Source organism: Talpa europaea, assembly GCF_964194135.1.
Source record: "Talpa europaea genome assembly, chromosome: X".
NCBI lineage: Eukaryota > Metazoa > Chordata > Mammalia > Eulipotyphla > Talpidae > Talpa > Talpa europaea.
In genome coordinates this window covers 18,493,255-18,518,963 of record NC_140081.1, presented here as the reverse complement: position 1 = coordinate 18,518,963, position 25,709 = coordinate 18,493,255, and the positions used below count along the sequence as shown (strand labels likewise).

The window sequence follows — 25,709 nt, the reverse complement described above, 5'->3', positions numbered from 1 at the left end:
TTTTCATCACCCCTAGTGACTATATCATAATATCCACCTTCATTCTGAACTTATTTGTTAAAGAAACTGTTATTCAAGTAACTGTGGAATATGTGTTCCTGTGGGATTTAGCATTATGTCATTTCAATAGCAAATGTGGTTTTTGGATTTGAAAAATGTGTAAAACAACAGCTAAGGCCTGGAACCCTCTGGAAATGGCATTATTGGTGGCTAAACCAAGAGAAAAAAGCAACATGTTAATATTCACTGAATGAGAGAATTTCACCCCTCCAAATATAGTTTCCATAGGAGTAACCACTACAGTGATATTTAAATTTTAAATCCTCTTTACTTATAAAATCCATGATTTATGCTTCTTATCAAATATTTTAAGGACAGAATCATGATTTCTTACTTTACTGGAAATGGCCCAGTGCTAATGTGATTACACTAAATTCTACTTTCCTTGTAGTAATGGGAATAAGCACTAGGTTCCTGAATTACTAGTCACTCTACATAACTCTATAAGTGCAATATATGCACTTTTTAATGCAGGTTTTAATAATGTAGGATATTTTTTAATATAATGTCTACATATACATATGTATACATATGCATATTTGTTCTTAAGAATAATTCCTCTGGGGGGGTGGAAAGAGAACAACTCCTATGAGAAAAAGTTTGTGCATTGTTTTTCTAAGTTTTCTTTTTATTCTCATCTGCAATAGTTTCTTTATATAGAGAGTGGTACAACATTTTTGAGCCAGGAACATTTCACTGCCATTAGTTTGCCTGTTGACTTGAAGCAATTTTTCATACATCGTAGTTAAACTCTCCCAGGCTGCCATTTTGAAATATGCAAATTTGTTATACCTATGTTGTTATGCATTTTACTTTTTTTTTTTAAAGATTTATTTATTTATTTATACAAGCACTGGGTACAGTCAGAAGCCTGGGAGGGTGAGAGAATTCACCAGAGTCAGAGCGGGGAGCAGAACAGGCAGACAGGCGAAATACACTGCTGAGGGGAGCAGCGGGCGGCAGGAGAGGTCTGCACGCCATGTGGGACCCTCGCGCAGTGGCCGGGGATCGAACCAGCGCTGTAGAGGCTGCGGGCAGCTTCGCAACCCAGCGCTCAACCGCTGCACCACCAGGGAAGGCCCTGCATTTTACTATTTTTTGAAATCAGGCTTTCTGTTGCTACTTTTTACTGTGAAACATCAAAAATGGGCTCTGTTAGTTTTTCCTTAAAATTCTTACAATGAAATATTTTCATTAGTCCTTTTTTGGAATTATGCTTGAGAATATTTTAATGTGTGTAATACACCAGGGACTAAAACGAAGTTATCATGCTCTCTTGATTTATTTATGTTCAACATTGACAACTAAATTTTTTAAAAAAGATTTATTTATTCATGCATATAAGAACCCACCAGATGTGCGGGAGGGTAAGAGGATTCACCAGAGACAGAGCAGGGAACAGAACAGGCAGACTGACTGAAATACACTGCTGAAGGGAGCAGCAAGCGAGACAGGAGAGGACTGCCGCACCATGTAGGTATCTCCCGGGCTGGCCGGGATTGAACCTGCGCTACAGAGGCTGTGGACAGCTTCACAGCGCTGCACTCAACTGCCTGCACCACCAGAGAGGCCCCTCATCTAAACTTTTTAAGGAGAAAACACAAACATCTCTACTCAGGCCTACCATCTTGTGTCCCTGTGGCTTGGTTTACTGAGAAATCTGTCCAAAAAATTTTATCTCAAAATTTGACACTGAGAAAACCAAGCATGTTTGGTTTCCTTCTGACAGATAATGTTAAATGTGATATAATGTATTCGAATTTCATCTTTACTTTAGCAAACAGGAAGCTTCTAGCTGTATTCACACAATTCTATCTTCCTTTACTTTTTTCTTCCAAACCTCAGTTCTAATGGTTTTTATTATTATTTTATTAGTTTTGATATATTTTATATTTACATGAGTCAACCTCAAATCTTTTCTTACAAAGGAGTTTAATGAAGAAAGTTTTTAATCTTGTCTTATACAGATAGAGGAAACTTGGTTAGACAGCACTATCATAAACAGGGCAGTGCTAAGAATGATTCAAAATATGGAAGCTCTCCCAACTTTGAATAAAGAATGTTATCTCCATAATGTATGTGGAGTACTATCCTCAGTAGGAAGAGGCAACTTCACTAATTGCTCTGTGGAGGTTTTTGTTGTTTTTACACAAATTCTGTCAGTACTATATAAGTCTTTGATGGAGAAGAAAATGCAAACAGAAAAAGATGTAATCCTTTGTAAATCTGGGTTAAATACAGGACTAATGTCTGTCATATGGAATAACCAGGGTTTTATCTAGTTTCCCAAATTTGCAATTGTGATGCTTAAAAGCATATGATTTGGCCTTTCTGGAAATACATCTATAGGAAGGCATATTACAGTGAAGTCTCACTTACATACTTTAGTACTTCACTATTAGAATTTTTAAATAGTTGCCATTGTTGGTTTTATTAGCACTTATAAACGAATTGGTCATCTTAAAAATCCTGACCAAATGATTTGTTCAGTGTAAAATTAATTGTTAGTGTTGCTAGGAGGGCTTTTTACTTAGTTCCCATGTATCCTCTCTCATTTCCTCTTTGTTTATAAAGCTGAAAGCAAATTACTTAGGATAGCTATGTCAAATAACATTCCTCACCCAAGGCATCTGATTTTAGATAGTGTTGTGTGCGTTTTAAAAGCCCCTACCTCAATTTAGGCAAACAGAACCTTCGTTTACCATGCTATTCCCATCCTGCCTTTGAAACTTCTGAAAAGGCAGTGCAGAGTAATTGTTTCAGACATCTGCTTAGCATACTTTGAAGTGCATATAAGTTCTTTTTCAGTTTCATTTGAACCCCAGCTGTCTTCACCAAAGTCTATAATCAATCTGAATTAAGTTGTCCTACTTCTCCTAATAAGTCTCTTATTAAGTTCTGCATCAGCCTCTTAGGGAGACTTAAAAGCTAATTCATGTAGAATTGCCATTTTCTACTAATTCATTTGTCAGCTCTCCAAATTCCAACGAAAACAATTGCAAAGACTATTAATTTGGCTCTTCATAAACAACTTATGTAAGTGTAGTATACATTGGAACCAAGCAAACGATTTAAAACAGTGGGTGGGAGGAAATGAGTTGATGACATTTAACACGCTTTCTTTTTTGACTGTTTTGAGATGCCTTCCACATTCAAAGCATAAAGCCATTTATTTAATAGGAGAAACATCCTTCTGCTTTTACTTTCATAAATAAGATAATTACCGAGTGAACTTTGCTTAAAGATAGGGAAAAGCTTTAGAACAGTTGGAAAAGGAACATGTTCTTTTTATTATGGAACTTCTTTTAATTTGGACTTCTTTGTAGTCCTTTGATGAACTGTGATAAAAGGAGCGAAAATTGGTTACCATTGTTATTACGCAAAGTCAGAGTTGTAAAATTCTTCTGGTGATGGCATAGTTCAGAGAACATGGGTAATCAAAATGATCAGCTAATGAGTTCACCTGACATTATTCTACTAAAGAAGTATTGAATTAGGTAATAAAAATTTCTCCAAAGAATATCATCCTTCCTACTATTTGAGAACAACCATATCAAAAATGGATCCTTTAATATGCCAATCCTGTTTACTGAGGATTTACTCCAAAAGCATTCTTTGTGACTGCTAATAATTATAAATGCTACTCCTTAAGAGTTTGAGGTAAGAAAAGGCTTTTCAAAACAGAAACTTAAGTGGTAGAGTGCCAGCAATAACAGATCTAAAATTTCATTCATTTATGATATGGTTAAAACTGATACCCAGAGAAGTCTGATCTCATTATAGAATGTTAACGTTTCATTTATTTCATTAAAATAAATTGTATTGGGAATTATATTAATAAGATCTTAATTTTCCTGGGAATATTATTTTTAACACCAGACTGAGGGAACAAGTATTATCAGTTTGCATATATGTGTGCATTAGTGAAGAAACAATTCTGAATCATGGGAGTTATTTTACTGAAATCCCATGTTTCTTTAGGAAATGGAAACACTCAAGCAATATATATTTTTATTCTCCTTTGACCTCTCCCAAAGTTGTAGCCAGTTTAAAGCTCAGAATTATGTTACTCTCCCACCATAAGCACAACAAGGAATAATTTAAAAACATATAACCCAAGGAGTGAGCTCCTACTGTGTCCTGCTTGGCAATTACAATTTTCAAAATTACACAGTTAACATTAGCACCAATATTATGCCTTACACAACCTTACATTAACTGAGTTAAGCAATGGCACTGAATAATTGCTCTTGGTAAACCAGTTTTCTGGGTATTCTGGAAACAGATGTGTCTAATGTAACCCTCTCATTTAATGGGACCAAAGAAGTGTAAACTTTTCATAAGATTTTTTATACTAAAATATCATTATTTGTTATAGTTTACAATTATTGTAGCTTTTTCTATTGACAACATTTGCCAAAAGGCAGTGCTCCTCACACTTTTCTGCTATGGTTCTCTTAACAGCCAAGGCAATGAAGTCTGATATCTTCCCCTTCTACCTGCATGAAACGTCTTTGATGTTTCTTGTTTCGTGTTTAAAATTACATGTCAATTTTATGATCTTCTCCATCTTATATTTGTTGTATTTTAGTATGAAAGTGTTCTCCAAAACCTTAAATTGGATGCTCCAGTACATTCACTCATGGTTGTGAAAGCATCATTTGAGAAGCACCTTCTGAAAAACTGCCCAATTTGTGCAGGGTTCATGTTTTTCTCTCAACTTCCTTTATGTAAACATACACAAAGAGTAGATCCTTCCTTTCAAAGTTACCTTTTGCCGTTTCATCTGATCATTGTAACCCAAAAGGTCTATGACTTGTAGTTCTTTGTAATTTTTAACATATCTCTTTGAGACTTTTGTACAGCATTCAGTGAACTAGTGACTTAACCGTTGTTATGGGACAGTATCCCTGGATGTAGGACCCCAAAACAGGAGTCTGGGTGCACATGATTTAGAGACAGGCTGCTTTCAGAAAAAGCTTGTATGGGAGTAGGGAAGCATAATAAGGGAGAAGAAAATGTCAAGCAAGTATTATATTTGTCAGGCAAAATCTAACTTATCACCTGATCCATAAGGAAAGATCTCTGAAGTATAAATCACACAGCACAGTTGCCGTTTTATATTCCCACCGATAATTGGCTGTGGCCAGCAAGGTGTTAGTAAGCATTTACCAACTTGCTCTGAGGTGGATCAAACACTGATTTGCAGCATTTTTCAATTTCCATGGTGTAAATATTCCTACCATAGCTGATTCAAGGTACTATCTCACTGAATGCAGAAATAGGAAGAGGTACTCACAGTTGACTCATGGCCTCGGTTTTATCACACCAGTGACTGTGGCCCTACCACTGTGGACATGAGTTAACCTCTACGCTGCGGTACGTGTTACCTCCTACACTAGGAGCTCCCATTCAACCGAGTTCACCTCTTTTGAAGAAGAGAAGCAACTGAGATATTAGTAGCAAACAATCATAGCAGCTGGGGATGGATACCCCTGCCAGAAAAGTGTATCCTATAACTGGTGAGGAAATATGGTCATCTATTCAGTCTCCATATCTCTATGAGTCTTCTTCAATACTGTTTTCTTCTTGCATGTGGATAATTCTTTAGAAATAATGAAAATTTTGTTTCTTTATAGAAAATCCACCCATCTCCCACCCTATCCCCAAGGTACTTATTGGAATTGGTAATGGAAGAGTTCATGGAAAGGTCTAAGGAAGTGATGATTATTAGTAAGAAAATGGACTTATAAGTGACTTTGACTTTATAGTATGTAATCTGTAAATGTCTGATTTCATCATATTTGTGACTTGGGGGGTTCAAATTATCCAGACATAGTCACTGAGAATGTCAAGAATTTTCTGGGACAGTGGTTCTTTACTGTGTATCAGAATCACCTAGAGGCCTTGTGAAAACCCAGGTAAGCCCCTTCCCCAAACTTTCTCATTCACAAGGTCTGCAGCAGGCAGAGAATTGGAATTTCTAACCCATTCCCTGAAAAACTTCGAGAATCATTATTCAATTCATAGCAAGACTAGGGTATGTTTATATAAATAGATATATATTATTTGTTATTAGTAAATGTTTGATTACAAGTAATATGTCATTTCATATAGCTTTTATATTTATCAGGATCCAGAAGATTTAATTTAAAAATAAGTGCAGACAAATTGCCTCCTGTAAGGGTGATTGATCGTTTAGGTAGGAGCATAGTTTCATTCTGAAACGTTGAAGTGAATAATGGCCTCTTTCTGAATGTCTCATGTGGAAGACTTTTACAATTAACTATCCCAATTTTCCTGTTGGCATTTTAACACTGCTCATACAATTTTGGGGTTACTTCAGATGGCATGGAACTTCACTTGCCTTCCCACTATTAATACTTTAAAATTAAAACATTTATCCACATCATTTTTCACTTTATTTAAATGTTACTACATTTAATAATGACAGTTAAAATTTAAAGCTCTCCTCATAATTTTCTGCCAAATATACTGATTACAAGCAGTACTTTACAGACTGTCTGAAATCTAGGACATTCAGAATAGTTGAGATTATTTGATTTTTTTTAATTAAAACCTGCTTGCTAGATATGAATAGCTTATCCAGAAGTTCCTACATTTTATAACTTATCTTGTCAACCTATAGATGGTCTGCCTATAGATGGTCTGTGTTCAGCAGAGAAGGATATATGTTTGTGTGTAGTAATGGCTGTGGATGTTTGGGATATCTGGGAGAAAGTAGGAAATAGCCATAGTTGTAACTGCAGTAATTGGTGAGGGGGATTGTTCTCACCAAGTGTGGTGCAAAAATCACTCTGTTAAATGCCTGTGAAAATGGTTGTGGTAATGGATGAGTGGCAGGTTTAATGAGACTTATGGGATAGATAAAATAGAAACAAATGTCTTTAAAATATGCTTTTAAAGGGGGGGAGGGGGGAGGGGAGAGCTCAGTGGAACACCATGGAGAACAATGGGCATCTTGGTGGTGGGTATGATGAGATAACCATACCTGCAGGGGGAGACCCTATACCTCTAAATCATGTACAACATTGTAAACCAATGTTACCTCAAGTAAAAAAAAATTAAATATGTTTTAAAGTCAAACAAAAAGCATTCAAAACAAAGTTTCCCCCTTATTCTGGAATCCTTTGGGGTGGAGTGCAAAATAAAGGAAATTTTACATTGAAAATAATTTGATGAATGTTCAATGTAAAATTGAAATAGTTATGTACAAACCTACTCAAAGCAAGTATACATTAAATAATTGAGTTAACTGAATTAAGCAGAGTAAGAACACATTGATTTTCAATGGTTTTTAAAAATGGTCCACATTTCATAATTATGTTTTTTATTTGTAAATTTCAGTATTTATTAAGTTTCCATAGTGTGTTAGCCCTGAAATGTCAAACTTTCTTAAGAAGAAATAGGCTAGAGAATCTAACACAAAGGTACATTTCAACTTCCTTTTATAAAGTTGATTTCTGTGGTGAATTTTATTTTCTTCATATAACTAAGAGCCTGCTAGTCCTGTTTCAAAACACACTTGTTTTTAGAATTCTTAGTCTCTGGAATTCTGCATTATTATAGATTCGGTGGGCTCATTTAGAACTTCTCTCTATCAAATATTCAAGTCCTGTCATCAAGATCTTAACATGGCATAAGCACATTAGGAAAAAGAGTAAAGCCAGTTTGGCAATATGTGCCAAAGTACAGTAATTAAATAGAAACTAAAGTGGTTAAGGGAAGTAAGCAATATATTGGTTTGGTTATTTTTAGAACCAGTGACAAACCATGATCCAGTATCTTTTTTATTCACTTCTTCTGCTTTAAAATGTTTTAATCCTGTTCAGAGTCTATAGGCTGCTATGAACCAAAATTCTTTTAGGTGTCATTAAATAATACACACATGTGATTGCCCATGGTTTTAGCTCTTGTCTGTCCCAAGTACAAATAGGCCACATACACCAGTCACCTACTACTTCTCAGTTGGCTATTGACCTCGACATATTTTTACCAGGGACAGGGCTAAAGCCAGAGAATGGCTCATTGTTTGCTACCTACACATACCCAATACAAGAATCGCCACGGGGTCCTCCAATATAATGGTGACTTTTGGGTATCCAATAAAGCATAAGGTTAAAAGAAATATAATCTAAACAAATGAGCATAAGTTCTATTGATCCTTTGGCTTATGCAGTGAGTAAAATTTTACCTTTGGAACCGCTGTGACATTTCGTTATAAAGGTTGAAGGAAGATGTTTTCAAGGTTGTCTCGGTGTTAAAATTGCCTGAGGTTTAGAGTTGAGTGTCCTGACGCAAGAGGAATCTTCCCGAAATCTAAGCCACTTTGTCTTTCAAAAACTTAAATTTTTAGTTGAAAAGATTTTTTAAAGATTTTAAACCCTTTATTTTAACTGAAATAATGCTCTCCTTTTGAAAATCAGTAGAACATCATCACACGGATTTTTTGAGGATATTAAGTCATATGCCTTTATTGAAAAAGGAAATAAATCTATTATTATTAAAGTAGCATGTGTTCATTATTTGAATGCTAATCATGTTTCGTAAAGGATAGATGTGGCCAATGCCTTTGAATTTTTTTTGAAATAATATTCGAGTAGGTTGATTAGACAGCTTGACACTTAGACACATTTGCATAAGTAGTGATTTATTCATCACCCCCATGTGCTTAAGTGGACATTATCAAGATAGAGGTTGTCAAAATAGGACATAATAATATATGAATATGGATCATATGTTAAGATGTGATCAGAAAAGCAGAGGAATATCTTGAAAGTAAAAGTTGGTGAAAAACAATGAAAAACTGAGTAAACTCTTTACCCTGCTTAAGAAGGTAGATCTTTCATGCACACACATATGTAAATCGAGGTAAAAATAAAAAAAAACAATAATCTATCTGGAGGAGCAATATTACTTGGAAGTAAATACATAAGACTTCCTTTGCAGCCCAGAAATATGATGAAATGAAGATGAACCATTGTATAAAAATTACCCATCTAAATTTTAAACATGCTGTTGCACAGATTTTAATGAAGAAAATCCATTTTACATTCATTTCATTTAATTTTAAGTAGTTGCATATCTTGTTCTTTGTTATTCCATGTGTAAGAAAGAAAGGCATTTTGGAAAGACTAAAAATATTTATTAAATTCAGGAGCTACAATAATCTGAAAGTAAAAGTGGATATTGAAAGGCATTTTATAATCCTTTCTGTCCTCTTCCATTTAATTATTTTTATCTCAGTTCTTAGAAAATTTATATTCATCTCTGATTCAGTTCTGCTTTAGTATTTCTAAGTTGATAACAATATATTGAATAGAAAATCAAATCAGCAAAATTCCATTTTGTTTCAATAGTGACTGCCTTCCCCACAGAACTAAAATTAAATAAATGTGCTCAGTATAAAGCAAACTAGGTATAACATATTGCACCGGTAATTTGCAACCCTAGGGTCCTCTATCCATCATTATTCATACATGCAAAAGTAGCTTAATTTGTTTTTTATGGAATGAAAAGTATCTCTTGGGAACTGCTATACACAATACCATACCAAGGTCTTGTACTTTCTTAGTCAAAAATGTTGCATTTTGTAGCTATGAATACATTTTGTCTTGGAATTTGTTTCTTTATAAGACTACATAATAATAGTCATGATTTAAATGAAATTTTATCCATTAGAGTTAATTGGTGTGATCATAGCAATTTGGTCTGTTTTCTGCACTATTGTATCCCTAGTACCTTGAACATTCCCTGGCATATACTAGGTGCTCAATAATATTTTCTTTTTTTTTTTCAAAGATTTATTTTTATTTATTTATACAAGCACTGGGTACAGTCAGAAGTGCGGGAGGGTGAGAGGATTCACCAGAACCAGAGCGGGGAGCAGAGCAGGCACAAGGACCGAAGTACACTGCTGAGGGGAGCAGCAGGCGGCAGGAGAGGTCTGCACGCCATTTGGGACCCTCCTCCGGTGTCCGGGGAGCATCCGGGGATTGAACCCAAGCTGCAGAGACTGCGGGCAGCTTTGCAACCCAGCGCTCAACCGCTGCACCACCGGGGAGGCCCTCAATAATATTTTCTGCTATGAATGAAAGAACGTGTACAAAAGCACAGGGCAAAATGCTCTCTTTCAGATACATAAGATCTTTAAAAATTATTTTGTAGATAATTTCAACCATCCTCTTTCTGGCCATACTTCTTGCCCAAATCTACAAACACTCATCTTCATTTTTTTTTTCTCCTTATCAAAATGATTGCAAGCTTACACTGATCTACTTGACATTTTCCAGTTGAACATGCAACACCCAGCTGTATGTGTTTTTTCTGTTGTTACCATCTGTATGACTTCAGTCACCTTATCTCCTTAGGGGAGGTCTATTCTGATTGCCTCAGCATCCTGCTTAGCACTTTCCAAACCCTCTGAATCAACTTTTTTTTGATACTTATTTATTTATACAAGCCCTGGGGTACAGGCCAGAGGTGCGGGAGGGTGAGAGGATTCACCAGAGACAGAGCAGGGAGCAGAACAGGCAGAAGGACCGAAATATACAGCTGAGGGGAGCAGCAGGTGAGACAGGAGTGGTCTGCTGCGCCATGTGGATAGCTCCCTGGACGGCTGGGAATCAAACCAGTGCTGCAGAGGCTGCAGACAGCTTCACAGCACTGTGCTCAATCCGCTGCACCACCATGGAAGCCCCTTACTATCCACTTTTTAAACAAGAGGAAATGTATGAAAAATATTTGTAAATGATTTTTTTAATGGAAACCCCCAGAAATGAGAGAAGAGAGACAGAGACAAAGAGAAGAAAAGAGATTCCATCCATAATCTTAACCCAGCATCTATAATCCTAATAGTTACAAAGACCTCTTTGCACAAAGTAGAAAAGGAAACTTCTCTCTGAAGAGACTCCCAGCCCTGTGCCAAGGCTCACTGTAGTAGTCAAGCCCTAGTTGAATTATAGCCTTCGTTCCCTTGGCCACACCACCCTACAACTCCACGTGGAGACCCTGGTATGTATTCTTCTCGTCTTTTTCCTAGATAAACTTTTTAATGCTTTCATCAGCCCAAAGGCCACCAGAAGGTTATTCCAAGTTTCCCTGCCAGCACCAAATATTTTCCTTAAGCAAATTACTTCCCATTTTTTCCCACTTGTTCCATTTTTTTATGAAAAATCCTTAGTTGGCACACCAAAACTAGAAATGGTAAGTTCTTGCTCAGAGAGTTAGAGATACTGCAGAAATTGGCACATGGTTCTAACATAAAGTAAATCAGGCATAGTCCTAAAGAACTCAAATATGGAACCTGAAGGAAATCAGCAGTTTTGCCCCTTTAGAAACTCAGTGTCAGTTGTCTGTCGAAAGCTGTGTTTGTGAAGCACTTTGAGAAGAGTTCTGAAGTAATAATAATTAATGCAAACATGACTACTTCTCTTGATTTTATTTTTTAATAAAAATGTACACAGTGATGATCACATACTGGCATACCCTGGTGGGGAAAAAAATATAACAAAATTGCCTTAATGAAGATTGGGGTCTCAGAATAAGACAGACCATGAATTAGTAAATAGACAAATAAATGCACACTTACAAATTGTGTGATCAGTGCTAAAAAGGAAAATAGGTTGCTGAGTGTGAGAAAAATAGGGGAAATTTCTCTGCATAGCATATATAGCCCTAGAATGAAAGTTTGCCATCACACCCTACAAATTATGAATTCCTGCTACATGAGAGCAAACCTCTATGAATGAGAAAGGTAAGATTTGGGGAAGAATGTTTAATATCCCTAATCAGGGAAGGCGTCAGATTCTCAAGAGAAACATTAGTATTTACATACATATACAAATATAAACATATAAATATATAATATATACTATACATAATTTATAATGTATAAATATAAAATATATAACTATATATGTTATAAATTATGTTTACATATATTATATGATATATATTAAATTTATGTATTATATATAATATATATGTTAGATATATATATACTCATATATACATTAGATAGGGCAGCTAGGAATGGGCCTCAGCAGCCATATTAATTGAGACCTGAGGTGTGTGGCTAGAAGCCAGCTAGGCAGAGAGTAGAAATGTAAAACTCCAAGCAGATGGAAGAGCATATATGCAAGATCTAAGTTAGGTTAAGTGTAGTGAGTTCAAGGAATTTAGCTTTTTCTAAAGTTCTTATGAAAAATGCCAGATTCTCAGATCCACCCTTGGAACTACTGAATGAAAAATACTGGTGTGGACCGCAGCAATGTCTGTGCCATCCAACCCTCCCATGAGGCATGCTGCTGTTTTAGAACCACTGCCTGCCTTAGATTCATATTTTGAGCCATGTAGGGAAGGGTGAGAACAGACACTCTCTAGGAGAGCAAATGTGGGCCCAGGCCATGAACATTTTAGACTGGCAGAAATACTGGCAAATTCAAAAACCTCTTAAATGTAAAACTTAATTTTTCTAAAATAACTCCTGAATTTGAATATCAATGCTCTTGTGGTTGATGTTTTAATGGTTTATGATTATAACTTAAATAAGTAAATAGATTTCATTAACTGCCATTTTGCTTTGTTTTGTCACTTATAATTAAAATTTCTCAGAAAGAAAATATTGGCATTTCTTCTGTTTCCTTAGCAGCCTAAAAATGTGGCCTGCTTAAATGATTTATTTATACTCATTAGAGACCTTTTTATTTTAATCGTGCAGATTTTGCATTTAGCCTCTGTAAAAACACTCATGAACTACCTTTTTGTTTTAATTGTGTTGTTAGAAAGCTATGGAAAGCTTGAAATATTTGGGTTTTTTGTTTGTTTGGTTGGTTGGTTGGTTGGTTTGCTTTGCTTTGCTTTTTTCCATAAAGCCAGCAGAGTAGGATTATAAAAATAAGTTTCCAAGGAAATTAAAGTAAAGAAGATGGGTACAGCTTGTTCTTTAAGTAAAAGCCTTTCCTCCTTGATCAGTTCTGTCCTATCCCTCATTTCCAATTTATATCTGTGAAGGCAAAATGAACGTGCCTAAGAAAGAACGAAGACAGACACCACTCAGATGATAAAGCTAATTTAGCTTGTATTTTCAGAACCTTGGGGTTATAAGCTATGCAGTAAAGCCATATCCTGAAAAATGGTGTATTATAATGAATGCAAAGGAGAAAGTTTCCCCCCCCCAAAAAAAAAGTATGCTTTTGTGTTTGGATATGTTCTCTTTCAATAATATAGAGAGAAACTAGAGGTCTTTCTTTCTTTAAAACTGTGAGGATTCTTAATGGAACAAACACAGGGGTTAATTACTAATCTTTTAGTGTCACAAATTTAGAAGTGTGGTGACTTAGAGGGGGAAGCATAGTTACAACATAATTACCAATAATTGCTTGGGAAATGAATGCACCAGATTTCTTTATGCCTACAAACTTCATGTTGTTTTCCTCAAAATCTGTTCTTTAAAAAAAAAATTTAACCTACCCCAAGTCATCCTGATTATGCTACATCTAGGTCATTAGTTCTGAGTGTGTTTCATTATTTATGTCCTTATTCAGTTTGCTCATCAAAAGTGATCATGCCCAAATAGGAAAATGTACAACATTGTTCTGAAAAGGGGACCTAAGGAAGACAATGAAAAGAAACAGCGTAATATTTTGCCTTCAGGCGACCACAATAAAAACGGATGCTGAATTGGAACGCAGTCGCATCTCTATTAAAAAGAGACATAATTTCATTGGCATAATTTATGGTCACGATTGTCTCTACCAAAGGAAAAAGTGATTCTAAAGACAGATGTACTGTACACATTGTGTCTGCAAACTACCCCTTTGTCTCCGCGCCACACAACGCATCATAATTTGGTAGAAATGAGGGATTTGATCTGATAGAAAGGGTGTCCTGTCTTGGTTTCATTGGAGCTCAGTGGGTGGGCCCCGTAATGTTAGTAATGAGAATTCATGTGCAAAGTCTCTTGAGGGGAAAAAAAAAAGAGGGGGTTAGCTGACATGGAAAACCCAAGCTAAAGGAGATTAGGGAACTGGATGAAGTTAGTTGTATAGTAGATGCTGATGGTGCCCCAGCCAGACAGCATCATCAGACTGGTGCACTCATCCCCAGCTACCTTGATGGTTGCTGGGAAAGAATCATATTTGTGCCCTTTTCCAGAGACACTCTCTCAGCCAAAGAAAGCCACCCACCTTGCCTAGGAAGTTTACACCACCATTTCCTCCCTTAAGACCACCCGTGACTTATAGTGACTGACACTGAAGCAGAACAGGACAGTCCCTTGGTGGCAAGGTGGGGTTAACTCTGATACAATTCGTGCTCCAGTGCTCCCCTTGGAACCAGACAGATGTGGGTCTCCACACCAGACCACATCCTTCCTTGGCTCTCTTGCTCTCCCCTGCCACTCTCACTATATACTTTTCTCTTAAGAACAATCAGACTCCACTCCTCAGCAATCTGGCCTAAGGAAGTAGATAGCTGAGAAAAAAGATGAAAATCTTTGTTGCCCCCATATCAGGCAGGGAACCAACCAGAGTAAAGAGTCAAGAATTATAGGTAACAAGGGGTGTCTCCAAGCCCTCTGGGCTGTCCTAAGAGGTTTGCCTGCCTCTCATCTTGTGTTTCTTTGTTATTGATCCCACTGTGCTTAAGTAGCTCATTCCTCCCCCTCCAGACCTCCTACCCTGAATATTTTAGAGGCTCCAAGAACCTCAGATCTGGGTAATGCAGAGTGTGGTCCTTGACAGTCATGACCCCATCAGCAGGCAGTAGCTACCAAGAGAATGGTGTAACCATCCAGAAACATCGAAGCCACAGAACACAGCTGGGCTGCCTGCCTCCAATTCCTAGGGATCTGGGTGCTTGCCTTGCCTGAACCACACATATAAGCTTTAATATCACTACTAAAGACCTGACTTTAAAGGATAGAATTTCTACTTCTTCCCTCTTCACTTCTCACTACTAACCCAGCATAAAGAATTCTGGGATTTTCCCTAACACTGCACTTCTTAGGCTGTTTTTTAGAAGGCTGGGTTCACAGATGTTTGTTTCATGAGGTCTCATACAGAGAAACGCAGCTAGTCACTACTTTGTTTATTAAGCAACATTTGTACTGTCAATTTCTCTGCACAGTCTATATAGCCCTGGAGTGACATTTCATCATCAGACCTGATGGGCTGTGAATTCCTGGTACATGAGAGAGGACTTCTGTGAATTATTAGGTTAGGATTTCAGGAAGAACATTGAATGTCCCTAATCAGGAAAAATTTCAGATTCTCAGTAGCACCATTAATATTTGCATATATACGTTCATGTATATATTTATATAATTATATGTGATATATGCACATATGTGTATATACATATGTTTCAGGACAAGGGGAGGTTCCAGGTTCCTTGGGGATTACCCTGTTACAGATCTGCATATGGATCTCACATGAAACATCTTCCAAATGAGCTTAGAAATGGCAGAACTAATTTGAGTCTTCCCTTCTTGCTTGCTTGTAGTTATTCCTAGTGACCTTTTTCTTGGATTGTCCTGGAGCTCTACCACTGACTACTCTCTCCACCTACACGCCTTGTAAGGCTTCACTTTTGTCCTAATCCAGTTTCGATTCCATGGTCTGGTTTGCAATCACATTCTGGCCAAAATAAAAACTCCTGTCCCTAAGTGCTTGTGTCATAAACCACTCACTGAATCCTACTTCTGGATCTACTGTTTTCTCCATGCTTGCATGGAGAAAGAGAAAAATGAGCAGACTGGTTCTGCTTAAAAAAAAAAAAAAAAAAAAAGAGCTTGGCCCTCTGCTTCAAATGGGCCCTCAACACTGTCTGGAAAGCTCATTAATTTTCTTTTCTTTTTTTTTTTAAAGATTTATTTTTATTTATACAACAGCTGGGGTACAGGCCAGAGTCGCCAGAGGGTGAGAAGATCCACCAGAGACAGAGTGGGGAGCAGAACAGGCAGACGAATGAAGGCACTGCTGAGGGGAGCAGTGGGTGAGACAAGAGTGGTCTGTCTCACCATGTGGGATTCTCCCCGGCTGGCCGGGAATCGAACCAGCACTGTGGAGGCTGTGGTCAGCTTCACAGTGTGGCGCTCAACATGCTGCGCCACCGGGGAGGCCCAAGCTCATTAATTTTCTTGAGTGAACTTCTCTCACAATCTCTATCAAAACTACTTGAAATATTCCCACTCACCCTTAACTCATATTTGCATTCAGTATTTATTCATTGCACATCCATTCTATGCCAGGTCTGTTGCTTTTTGTTCAAAGAGGAACTGGAGGCCGCCAAACTAGAGGCTCCTTTCTAAGCCTCCAAACTGACCTCCTGTGCCTTGCAGAAGGAAGAGTCTCTTCACCTTCAAATCAATATTGCGCCCTCAAAAAGAATGTTCTTTGTTAATAGACAATTCCTTAATGTTTTTCTTGCGAAGTCGTTGATGACTAAAGTTCTAAATATATATTTGAGCAAATCTTTTTTTTTTTTAATAGAGGCATGTTTTATTTATTTATTTGTTTGTTTGTTTTGTTTATACATACACTGGGTACAGTCAGAAGTGTGGGAGGGTGAGAGAATTCACCAGAGCCAGAGCGGGGAGCAGAGCAGGCAGAAGGACCGAAGTACACTGCTGAGGGGAGCAGCGGGCGGCAGGAGAGGTCTGCGTGCCATGTGGGACCCTCCTCCGGTGGCCGGGGAGCAGCCGGGGATCGAACCGGCGCCGCAGAGGCTGCGGGCAGCTTCGCAACCCAGCGTATATTTGAGCAAATCTTTAACTACATAAAGATAAGCAAAGATCTGACAGGCAATTTAATTTCATAAAAAGAAGAAAAACTTGACATATCAGGCTTATATATCATTCTAAATCAGTACTTTTATATCTATAATCAGACAACATTTAATGAAGTGAAAATTCCGCCTGCATGAAACTAGTCATAATAAAATTAGACTTGGTTTGCTCTTTCATGGAGAACATATTCCAGATGTTTAAGTGATTCAAAGAAAACCCACAGTATAATGGCCCCCATCAGTATTTTCTCGCTTAGTGCTTCCAAACTAGAATAAAATCTAATAAAATTCTGGTAGTGTTTAAATAGCACATCGTATTGTTCAGAGTTAACTGTGCTTTTTGACATTTTATGATTCGAGTTTAATACTTTAAACATAAATTTCTATGTGCAATATTAAAAGCACTAATATTTGAAAAACAGTCAAATCCAGTGTTACATCGATTTAAATGACGTGGTACCTGTATTCATTCTAAACATAGGCTGTCCCGTGAGTCATTGCTTAGGAGGCCATGCATCTTGTTATGTGAATTTCTAGGCCTCAGTAGCCTATAGCAGTGAGCCATCCTTGCGTGCTGTGGAGCGGCCACAAGCACTGAGGTCAAATACTAAAGCTAAGACTGTCATGAACAGACTCCTGTCTCCTTTATAGCGTCCTCTTTTCTGCCATCAGTTACCTCCTTTTCTCCATCTTCATGTGCTTAGTGCCCTCATGATGATTTCCAGCTTCCTAAATTTCTTTACTCTACACAGGCTCAAGATATCTCCCCAAAGTGAACCTTTACAGCAAATTATCTGTTTTACCAACTGACCTCCCCCCGCCCCAATCAAAGCTTTCATTATCGAATCTAAATAGAAATGCAGGCATGGACCTCCCTGGTGGCACAAGGGGTTAAGTCTCAGCACTAGGAAGCTATCAGCAGCCACTGTGGCACGAGTTCGATCCCCAGCCAGGGAGCTAACCATATGGCACAGCAGACCTCTCCTGTCTCACCCACTGCTCCCTTCAGCAGTGTATTTCAGTCAGAGTGCTCCCCACTCTGTCTCTGGTGAATCCACTCACCTCTACCCCACCCGCGCAACTTTGGCCAACACCCCAGCTCTTGTATGCATAAATGAATAAAATAAATCTTTAAAAAATAAAAAGAAATGTAGGCATTCAGATTAAATTGGACATAAGGCTTCCCCCCCTTAATTAATAATACTAGTAGCAACTGTAGCAGTGGCAGTAAAATAATAGTGGTAAAAATTTATAATACATGTTTTTTGTTCCAATTCAATTAGGACCTAGAGTTCAGCAGTTCATTGAAAAAGAGAACCATAAAAAATGTTTTAGACATTTTATTTTATCTTCAAAGAGTCACTAATATTTTAATGTTTTATGACATTTCTTTGAGTATAGATTCACTGATTGGAGTTCTCTATAAATCACATTGATGATACAAATGTCTTAATTCCAGTTCTAGTTTCTATAATGCAAAGAGTCCATCAGGAAACATGAGAAGTATTCTCAGTACAAAGTTCTTCTAAATTTTTCTGGTTGATTTCATAATCTTTTACAGTTGCTTTGTCTAGACCCAATTCAAAAATACGTATTTTCTTTTACTTTGCTGAGCAACTTTCCAGTATATTTAACCTGATTTTCATGAAATAAATTACCTTCTTTTTAGACATACTACTTTGGTTTAGGAAATCTTAAATTATGTAATTGCAGTACTAACTGTCAAAAATAGGTTTGAGGACATAAACACACTGACAACTAAGGAGAATTGAAGGGCCATGCATACTGACAGATAACCCCAAATATTTTATATAGAGGCTGTTAGAAGCCCTCGTTAGTGTGTTTTACAGAGGAATGGAGTCTCTGGCTAATCTGGTGACTCTTAAGTATAGATCAGTTAAGAGAACTTCTAGAACTGCTAAATATGAGTGAAAAAAGAAGCTTGAGATCCTATTACAATGCAGGGAGGCAAAGAGGAGGCGGAATAAATAAATACTGTGATCAATTGTTAGTACCAGAACTTATTTTTAAATTCTCTTAGTCCTCCCAACAAAACACTGATGCAGGATTAACATCTGTGTCCAACACTTGGGAGGAGGAAATGAAAATCAAGATATTCTAGTAGACTTTTTAATGTGTACATTATGGAGTCCAAAGGCAGCTGAAATCTAATCCGTCTTCACTGAGATGGATACTCAACTTCATGGCTGAAAGTCACACTGATAAAATCAGACAATTAATTTGCAGGGTTAATGAGCAATGTTGTCAGATTCTACCTGGCTAAGTTGCCATGTTTGCAATGGTTTCTGTTCACAGTTCCCACTCACATGATATTTGCGGTTACTAGGAACATGTGTTATAATCCAGGGGAAAATGGTTTCATTTTTATAATCGTTGTCCTTGTCCAGGTTTCCCCATTGACATTTAAGAAATCTGTTATCTGACCTTTCTATTAGGCAAAACAAAGTGACTATGGATCATTTCCTTTAAGAGATATGAATTCATGTATATGGATTTTAACCCTCTCTCTCCATGGACACTTATTCTGATTCTTTTAACCCATCTGTTTATTTATAAGGAAAGGAATAAACTAGTTATTATCCATCCCTATAAAACCAACCTTTGTTTTAGGCTGATTCCTACAACATTCCACTGACATGACGTTGAATTAAGAAAACTTACATCAGATATGATTTTTTTTTTGCGTGTGTGTGGTTGGTTAAAGTGTCTCTTTTGTTTTTCTTTGTTTTTAATTTTTATTGCTATATAATTCACATATCATAAAACTCACCCTTTTAAAGTACACAATTCAGTGTCATTTCATATGTTCTTCAGATTATGCCACCAGCTCTGCAGTCTATTTCCACAACATTGTACCACTCCCCAAAGAAACCCATGAGTCTTTAATAGAATATTTTGAATGACCACTTTAAAATACTGTAAGTTCATCAGAGTGATTATCACACTGTCTTGTACTATCTAAGAACTGCAGTAGAGCCTCAAACTCCACATCATACCACATTTTAGTCGTGAGATATTCAGGTTGATTTGAGAGGGTAATGCCATTCTTATTTAGAGTGTACATATTCGGCTCCTTCTATTTGGAGTGGGGATGATCAGGAGGGTTACAGGTGAGGTCAGTATAAACAATAGTTTTATCAACCTGGTGAACCATAGTAATGACACCTTCCCAGATCAAGCAAGTCAAAACAGCACATAGAGCCAAGTAAGTGATGCTGTCCTTGTACACAGACATTACATTACACAAACTGTTCTAAGTGAGGAAATTTGTCCCTTAGAAATTGCTCATTGGAACATTTGGACATCATGCATCATGTTAAAGATCCATAAATGTCATCTCAATAGGGTAGGTATGATGCATGGTAATATCCTCCCCATATCTGCATAGGGTTCTTCTGTTCAACAGATTGCCATGATGCATTGCCTCAGAGAATCCTGCTCTATTGCTTTAGAGACAGCCGAGAAGCCCCAGGGGTGCTTTCTTTAAGTCATCACTACAAGGGCTAAAATACCAGAAGCCTAGGAAGTCATTCTTAGGACTTGACAAAATACCTTCATCTCTAAATGAATCTATTTAGGATGTAGTTGGTGCAAAATAGGAATGTCGTATTTTATGATTGAGTATATCTTTTTATTATTAAAGGGGAGTAGGATGCCTTTCTGGTTGTGACAGGAACAAAATTTAGACTGTAGCAGCATTATCTTTTTCTTGTTACTTTGCCAATCCAGAATTGCTTTGGAGAGGTAGATAATAGAGGAGTTACAAATAGGCTTTCTGGAGGTAAGCAACTTGGATATGTAGTCAAGCTTTCTCAATTTTTACCCAAAGGACTTTGGGCAGGGTTTAATATCTGCAAGTTTGCTTCCTCCTGTGCAAAATGAGAGTTCTCCAACTACTAGCATCCCAGGGCTACTGTGTAGGAATAAAATCAGGTTATGTGTGGACAAAGCTCATCACAGAATTAGGCACTTAAGAAGTGCTCAATAAACATGAGTTATTATTATTCACCCATTAATAAATATTCATTGTTGTAATACCATGGTAATAGAGCCAATGTCATTGATAGCGCCTGTCAAACAGAATGAGATAGCTTGTCGTTCCCATGTGTCTGTGTTTCTTTGCCTTAAGTGTTCTCATCTTCCATTTTGTCCTTGACTATTTCAAACAGGCACTTCGAGGAGAAATTGCACCTCTTAAAGAGAATGTAAACCACATGAATGACCTTGCTCGCCAGCTCACCACGTTGGGCATTCAGCTGTCACCATATAACCTCAATACTCTGGAAGACCTGAACACCAGATGGAAGCTTCTGCAGGTAAGCACATTATGGACAATTGTAGCTCCTTATTACAATAAGAGAATATACAGGTAATGCTTGTTTGTAAGGAACAATAAGAGGAATTTCTTCCTCTGATGTTCACAATAATATTTTATGAGTGTAGGATATTTTATATTATTTATATCCCTTTATAAATATTTTCAAACTATTAGTTTTGTAAATGGCATAAAGTTGGATTTACGATGTATTGCAATAAACATGCAAGATAATGCTGAATCAGGATGGAAGAACTACATTACTGGCACACAGTTACTTTGTTTTATTGTTGCTTGGACTATTAAAACACCTTTCCCTTTAGATTCACAATTTAAACAAAAGTCAATGGTAAAACACTTTCTTAAATCCTTAAAAAAGAACATCCTATCACAAACACATACAGAAGCCTTTCATAAGTTTGCATAGGAAACATAGGACATACATGTGCTCGGTCACAGTTACCATCTGTGGGACCTTGGGCAAGTTATTTAAACTTTCTATGCCTCCATCTTTCATCTAAAGAAAATTGGTATATGAAACATCTCTAAAATACTGTTTTATTGTTAGGGTGAGTAAATCAAAATGCATGGAAAGGGCCTGAAACAGTACTAACCACATAGTAAATGCTCTCTAAATTCTAGCTCTTGGCACTGTTGTACATATGAGAATAATTATTATTCTAGCATCCAGGCTATGGTATCAGACTTAGTGAGTAACCTTGAAGTCATTTAACTTTTCTGATTATTAGTTTCTTCATCTCCAACATGCTTGCTGTATATTAAATAAAGTAGCTCTTGTAGGGTTATTAGAAAAATACCTCATTTGTAATAAGAACTCAGAAAATGTTTGTGGTGGTTGAGGACATACGTGTACGTGTTTCCTATGCGAAGGACAATCCTTTATACCCTAACGCTGGTTTAACCACAAATTTGCAGTATTTTTTTCTGTCCTTTTTCAAATTTTATAGGATGTAGAGAGTGTGCGCCTGGGAACCAAGAGGAAATAGGGTTTAAAAATATTTGCTTTCAATGTTTTAATAAGAAAAAAATTGATAAACCAGATTACTTTTCTTATTGGCAGTCCATTTAGGGGTTGATTGAAAGTTCTGCTAAAGAATTGCTAGATCTTTAATAAAAACAAGTTCCAAATTCAAGACCTCTTGAGAGCTCATATAATTTAATTCTTGTTGTGATGGATAGTCTTGAAATATTTGTATGATAGATTAGAAGATTAGAAGCGCATTGACTAAAGCAAAGCAGTATAGTTAAGTGATTATATGCCTTTCTGTGTCTATTTGCTCAATAGTGGTTAAGTACTATTAAAATCTTACCAGTTTCATCCTTAGAATTTCATTTTAAGCATAAATAAGGAAAGTAATAAATATCCAAGGAAAAGCAGTGGCTGTATTTGTTCCATCCAAGCAATCTTGAACGAAATCTTAAAATTTCTTTTATAGAGCTGAATGCTCTACTTGCTTCCAGAAATATGGTACAATGGGCCTCCCTGGTGGCACAGCGGGTTGAGCTCAGCGCTATGAAGCTGTCCACAGCCTCTGCAGCGCTGGTTCAATTCCCGGCTGGCCAGGGAGATCCCCAGTTGTCGATGCCCAAATGGCAATTTTCTCCTGTCTTTCGCCCGCTGCTCCCCTCAGCAGTGTATTTCAGTCCTTCTGCCTGTTCTGCTCCCTGCTCTGTCTCTGGTGAATTCTCTCATCCTCCCACGCCTCTGTCCTGTACCCCAGGGGTATAAAAATAAATAAATCTTTAAAAAAAAAAAGAAATATGGTACAACACTGGTAACTGTGGCATGCATCACTCATTTGCATGTGTTACAAATGAGTTACAAATGATGTCAAAGGATTATGACTGATAGGAAAAGTTTAAAAAAAAATCAATGCTAAGTGAGCCATTCTAGTTGCACTACTTGTATAGATAGAAATATAAGACCGTGTTAAAAGCTTAATTGTTACCTATTCTTTAAAATAAATAAGGACTTGGTTAAAAGTACAGGGAAGCACACATAAGGAGTTGATATAATAAAAAGAAGACTGGAGTGAATATTAGCTATAGCTATAACTTTAAATTCAAGTTCAGCTATTATTTGACCATGTTATCTTAGGAAAGCCATTTCATCTTTCTCAGCTTCACTTCCCTCATAAGTAAAATAAGACATTCCATTTTGTCTAAGGTCATATCCAGTTCAATCCTGTGATTCTGTGTCTGGCTATCTAGGGGAGATAAACATATAACAAAATTTAGTTTAGAATCACTGGAGTTGCCTCTTCCATTCATCACACAGATGTGACTTTTTGCAAATGTGTTTCCCTTTCTGAAACTCTAGCATATAAACCCCTCACCCCCACACCCACACAGCTTTCTCATTTTTAACAGTTCAGTTTGTGCTATATGCTTGTATTGTGGAAAATTTCACGTGTTGCTATTTTTGAACATGACCTTGAGGATATGCTTAAAAGGTGCATTTAGCAGAAAGGTGAGATATCCAAGGTTTTGGTTTGCACATAACTGAGTCACATTGATTCCATTCTTTTGTTTGACCACAACTCTAACCACCCTGTTTTCTTATAAATGTGAGTTCTTGTTCAAAAAGTGAATAAAGCAAGAAATGAGGTTCACATCAAACGACTTTATCCCAGTTACTAGAAGAGCAATTCACATGGCCTGTCAATACATTTTACATTTTTTTTTTAAATGACTCTCCCTTGCTGGGTTTTTTTTTTTTAAGATTTATTTATTTATACAAGCACTGGGTACAGTAAGAAGCACGGGAGGGTGAGAGAATTCACCAGAGCCAGAGCGGAGAGCAGAACAGGCAGACTGACAGTACACTGCTGAGGGGAGCAGTGGGCAGCAGGAGAGGTCTGCGTGCCATGTGGGACCCTCACCCGGTAGCCGGGGATCGAAGTGGCGCTGCAGAGGCTGCAGGCAGCTTTGCAACCCAGCGCTCAATTGCTGCGCCACCGGGGAGGCCCACATTTTACATTTAGAAGAATACATACATTGCCCAACCTCTGTGGAGGGCAACTTGAGCCCACCATCCTTATGATATCATATTTCTATAAAAATAAAGAATTCAGTCATTTAAAATTCTATGTTTCTAAAATTATGCTAAAGACAAATACAACTTCGTCTTTGTTTTACATCTGCTAAAACAAAGAAAAATCGAGAAAGAGCATTGCAGTAGTGAGAAGGCAGCTATAAACCTAAGGGGAAAAGTCTTAAATTTGGGCCAAAGAGTCTAAGAGAAGAGATAGAGTTTGTACCACCAGGCTAGGTCTACTTGAGATCAGAACAGTCTGGGTTTAATTTCATGATCCGTTAGTTCTGATTTTAAAATAAAGCCATGCTGGTTTTGTTGCTGTGTGTGGTATCAATCAAAATGATAGAAAACAAAATCATATCCATAGGAACATCAACAGCACAGTAAGACCCAGGCATGATTTATTTGTACATAGACGTACAGTGCATAGAGAGTTCTGAGTTAATTTTGAATCCACAGATTAGAATTATGAGACAATGGATTCCTTGTTTGAAACTCTCCATGGGAATAAAATCCTATTTTCTCTCTCAGAGTGGGCACCTTCATATGGACATTTTTACTAGATCATCTGACAATTTGTATTTTTGGTGTAGGACACCATCATCCCTTGGAGTTGCGCATACAGCTTTCATGGACACTTTCATTTAATCCTTTTACCATTATGATTATATATTATCACTATTGCCTTTTAGAAGTAAGGAAACAACTTGCCACATTGTGCCTTCTCAGAAACATTAAGTGACACAATCATAGTCACACAGCTTGTTTCAGGCAAGATGTTGTTTCCTCTGTTCAAAGTCCTATTAAGTTTGGACTTAAGTTGACAGCATTAAAGCTATTTTGGGCAAGACAGGTGTGACTTCCTTAACTTTCTTTGAGATTCACCCCCTCCCCTTTTATAATGAATTGCAGGGATATTAACTTTAAATCTTCCTTGTACAAACCAATGGATTAATGAGCCCAGATCAGTGTAGCCCTTAAAATCACATCTATAGTTTCAATTGTAAAATTATAAAGCATTATATTTCTCATTCTCTTTAGAACCCAGCAATTGTACTAAAATCAACCAAAAATTATTTTAACGAACTAGCTCTGAAAGTGGAACCAATGCTAATATTTGATCCAATAGAAACGAGTATCCAAACCAAATGGGAAGAAAGTTAAACTGATGATAAACCTTTCTAAATTTGAAGCAATACACACAGTGGCATAGTCGTGCTCTTTATTCACCAAGCACAAGTACTATAGGGAATGTTCTACTCTAGGAATGTACTACTAGGGAATGTTCTAACCCTTCTCCGCACCCCCGAATAAATCCATGAATAGCAACCAAAGCTGCAAATATACTTCAATGTAAAGACTACATGCTTATTGACTATAGGACGTATGTAATTATATCACTTGGAAAATATTGAATATGAAGACATTTCCAGGCGTGACATTCTT

At 37.1% G+C, this 25,709-nt stretch overlaps 1 protein-coding gene across 1 annotated transcript in view; it reads left to right on the top strand.

The window, feature by feature from the left end:
• The window catches only part of DMD (dystrophin), a gene marked incomplete at both ends in the record, with an annotated part of 1,915,324 nt that overhangs the window by 1,594,913 nt on the left and 294,702 nt on the right, over positions 1 to 25,709 (top strand). The window contains 1 exon segment of the mRNA XM_084258879.1: positions 21,060 to 21,206. Within this exon segment, the coding sequence (XP_084115005.1) occupies positions 21,060 to 21,206 (147 nt within the window).